We start from the raw sequence: 4,042 nt of genomic DNA, 5'->3' as shown, positions 1-4,042 counted from the left end.
TCTATTTTAGATTTGTACCTAATGAAATGTGAAAAAACAAAATATTTATTAGAAAGATTGAGATCGTCTAATAAAAAATTATTTCTCATCACAAACAGTGGCTTTAATTTCGTGTGAGTATTTGTTTTTATAATTTGGAATTATGATGACTAGATTTCATTATGGTATGTAGATCTACACATCATGAATTCATTATGGTAGTAACATTATAAGCATGTGTTTACGTGTAGTTGCGTTTTGATCTGATTTGGTTATCTAGTGGACAATTAGTTCTATTCGTTAGAATACATAAAAAAATATATCATATTACTTTATTGTGCGGTGTTACTTCCCAGGCAGACCATGCTTACTCTTCCAGATCACCTAATACCACTCTCTGTTCCAGTTTGTCAACTCAGCATTCCTTACAGAGAGTCCACATAGTTAATAATGTATATTTGGTATATTCATGTAAAACTCTCAATTAAGTTTATAAAGAGTTATTGTCCTTGTTACATGCAATATGATGCAACCAGAGAAGCTAATATTACTATATGATTATTATACTATCATATAAAGAGTTATTGCCCTTGTTCTAGTGATGCTGGTATGAGATTTATGATTGGTGAAGATTGGAGAGAAATGTTCGATGTTGTTATAACTAACGCTAGAAAACCGAAATTCTTCAACGAAACTTCCCGGTATGTACACACCTTTAGTTTTGTTTTAATTCACGTTTTGACTCAGTGAGTTAGATGCAAGCTAACTTAAAGATAATAGGAAGTGAAAGGCAACACTGGGCTCACTCGCAGAAACACTGGCACGGGCATCAATTGTTCTTACCTTGAGGAAGTGACAGATTCGATCCCAGCATAGGTAGAGATGTTAAAGAGGCACTTTAGGCTTGGTTAAGGCCTAATTCTTGGATGATTTGTGAATGGGATCTACAGCTGTCATCTTGGATTGCTTCTTCAGATGTCATTCTTCTTCTGTGTACCAGAGGAAAATGAATAGACTAAACACATGTATTGTACAAGTAGAGTGCAGACTTATGCTTTTGGAATCTGATATTTGCTGCAGACTGTAATTAGTGACAGTGTTCTGTTTGAGGTAGAGCTCTATTTGAGATTTCTGTTCTGAATACTGAACGTGCAGAACTCGTCAATCAATCTGCCCCCAAATATAACAATAAACTGAGTTCCTGTATTTTACAGGCTCTCCATTAAACTGTGTTATAAATCATATCTATTTTCAGTCCGTTCCGTGAACTAGATGAAGTCAGGAACACCCAGTCCTGGGGTAAAGTAACGGAACTCCAGAAGGGGCGTGTCTATCAAGAAGGGAATTTTTCACGATTAAAAGATATGACTGGTTGGTTTGGAAACAAAGTGTTATATTTTGGTGATCATGTATACAGTGATTTAGCTGTAAGTTGGATTTTTAATTATATTTACTCAAGATATCCTTCCAAAGAAATTTGAAATTTTTTCCCCAGATCCTATTATGAGAGCTGAGCTGTAATTACTGTCTGTTGCCAGTAACGTTTGTACAGTGGGTGTGAGAACAGAGAGCCCCTCCCCTCCACTTTATAATTTACATTTGGAAGAATGGCCTGTGGAGCCCATCTCAGCCTTTGGCAGGTCAAACTCACTCTATCCTAACACCTGATGCTTAAAAGTTTGTCAACTCAGTATTTTTTCTCGAGAATACTTATTGCCAACAGTGTTGATGTGGTTTTCTCTACTTTGCTGTCTGCTACGCAATTTATGAGCAATCAAGGCGTCAACCACTTTTAGAGGATTCAAACTGCTTGATTCAATGAATTCAAAATCCAATGTAGGAAATTAATTAATTAATTAAGAAAGAAAACTGTCTATATAAAATCATAGTGTTTGTTTCTGTTATTTCAGGATCCTTCATTAAAACATGGGTGGAGAACGGCTGGTATAATTCCTGAATTAGAGGTAGGTGGATTGTTATGTCACTCTTAAAATATCTTCATTATCAACCATTTCAATATTGACTCTACAAGTCAGACTCACAGGAGTGGGGAATGGAAGGGCTTCTGGGACAGTTTGAAATCGTAGAGTTATGTTGTATCAGCAGTTGGCTGTATCGCTATTTCACTGTATTTATGGTGAACCAGGAGATATCAATGAAGTTTTATTGTTAAAAAGGGGTAAATGAAATCTGAAAGTTTAAGAACTAGGGTCATTCTCAGTTCTGCTCCCACTGAACTACTGTCAAGCCTGAAACCAGGCAGTTGATGTATTCAGCTCTACCAAGTTTTTGATTTTGATCAAAACTCTTTGTCCAATCTATATCCTTTGCCAAAGACGGACATTTGAGCTGGTCTGGCGGTCAATCAACATCCCTGTTGACGTCTGTTAACTCTCTATTTATAGAATGATGTAGAAAAGATGAATACTGTAGAATATCAGAAGAATGTCAAATGGTTAGTGTCATTAGTTCAGCAGTTAGAGGAATCTCAGGTAATATTATTTATTATTAGTAAACATTATACAGCTTATATAACCCTGTCTACTATTCCCTTTTAAAGTTGGGTTCCCTTAAATGAAAATGCTAATACTTATATGGATAGAAAGTAGAGGTGTTCTAATGACTTTGAAAAATACCAGTTTGTCTCGCATGTCTATAATTAATTCATAATTAGCTAAATTAGAAGAGAATTACCAGCATAATTCCAATGAGTGACAGATCAAGAAAGGTCATAAAGTATTTTTATACAGACTGTATGTACGTGGACATTTATGAATGGTTAAAACTTTAAAATTATATACAATAATTACATAATGATATGATTAAGAATACGTGATAATTCATTAGAAACACCAATTAATCAAATAGTTTGCTTAACTTGACACTAAAAAATAAGGAAATCCATCTTTAAACACTCATGTTTTGAAAAATATTTATATACACAATCAGCTTGTTACCAAGTGATGTCACATGATGATGTCCAATATCAATGTATTATATTCAAATCACAAACCTAGTCGTGTATTTTGTGTAAATTAATTTATATCTTTTGTAAATTTGAAATTAATCCTAATATTTGATGAAAGTGTAAATATTTGTATTTCAGCATCAATCAAGTTTAGATTCAGCCGAGTTGATTGAGATTTGGTTAGAAGAACGAGATGAAATAAGGTAAGACATATATTTTATAGTTCTATCTGTTTTAGATCTGTTGCTTTTCAATTATAACTACTGTGCCACGAAATCTTAAGATGATTATACTATAATATTGCTTCAGTAACAGCCGCCTCCCCTCGCAGCCCCTAATGCAAGTTTTATGGGCATGACTCTCATAACTAGGTTAGTTAGGCAACCTCAGATATTTCGTCCCCTCTCCGACATCAACCTGACTCCGGCACTGTTACTGTATTTCTGAAAACCGGAAATTTATGACTAGGTTGAGATTTGCCAAGAATGAGGCTAAGCAACCTCAAGTTGTCTACTAATAGTAATTTCATCATTTGACATTTTTTATTTCAGATATAAACTAAAAGCTATGTTTAATCCAAGATTTGGAAGTTTATTCCGAACTCATAATAATCCAACGTATTTCTCTCGTCGACTGGGACGATTCGCTGATATTTATATGTCTAGTCTCATAAATCTCTTACATTATAACGTAGATCATACATTTTACCCGCGACGTAGCGTATTACCTCACGAACCTAATCCATTCTAAACCAATCAAAATACTCTATTTATACCATGTGATGCCTGTCAACCAATCAGAGGTTATGGCTATGTGTATATATGTGACTAATGCTAAAGTCATAATCCATTTCAAATCAACAGCCTCGACATTAGACCAATCAAAACGCTGTTTTTATACCATGTGATACCTGTCAACCAATCAGAGGTTATGGCTATATATGACCAATGCTGTGTTTGAATATTTTTACCGTGTAAAATAAGATCTGCTGCCAAATGCATTTTAATTTGTGANAGTCAACAAAAATGGTCATTTTCGACATTTGGTAGCCAAATCAAACACCTTTATAATGAAACCAATGAAAAAACAGTATTT

General features: G+C 34.4%; 1 protein-coding gene across 1 annotated transcript; it reads left to right on the top strand.

The window, feature by feature from the left end:
* Positions 1 to 15: 15 nt before the first annotated feature.
* On the top strand, positions 16 to 3,697 carry LOTGIDRAFT_147320 (hypothetical protein; the record flags this gene model as incomplete). The annotated part of the gene is made up of 7 exons (XM_009054804.1): positions 16 to 113; positions 579 to 680; positions 1,235 to 1,406; positions 1,890 to 1,943; positions 2,385 to 2,471; positions 3,086 to 3,150; positions 3,499 to 3,697. Coding segments are annotated over 7 exons (777 nt in total), but the record flags the coding sequence as incomplete, so codon positions are not given.
* Positions 3,698 to 4,042: the final 345 nt, after the last annotated feature.

This window comes from Lottia gigantea (assembly GCF_000327385.1).
Source record: "Lottia gigantea unplaced genomic scaffold LOTGIsca_2251, whole genome shotgun sequence".
Classification (NCBI taxonomy): Eukaryota; Metazoa; Mollusca; class Gastropoda; family Lottiidae; genus Lottia; species Lottia gigantea.
This window is presented reverse-complemented; position numbering and strand designations above follow the sequence as displayed.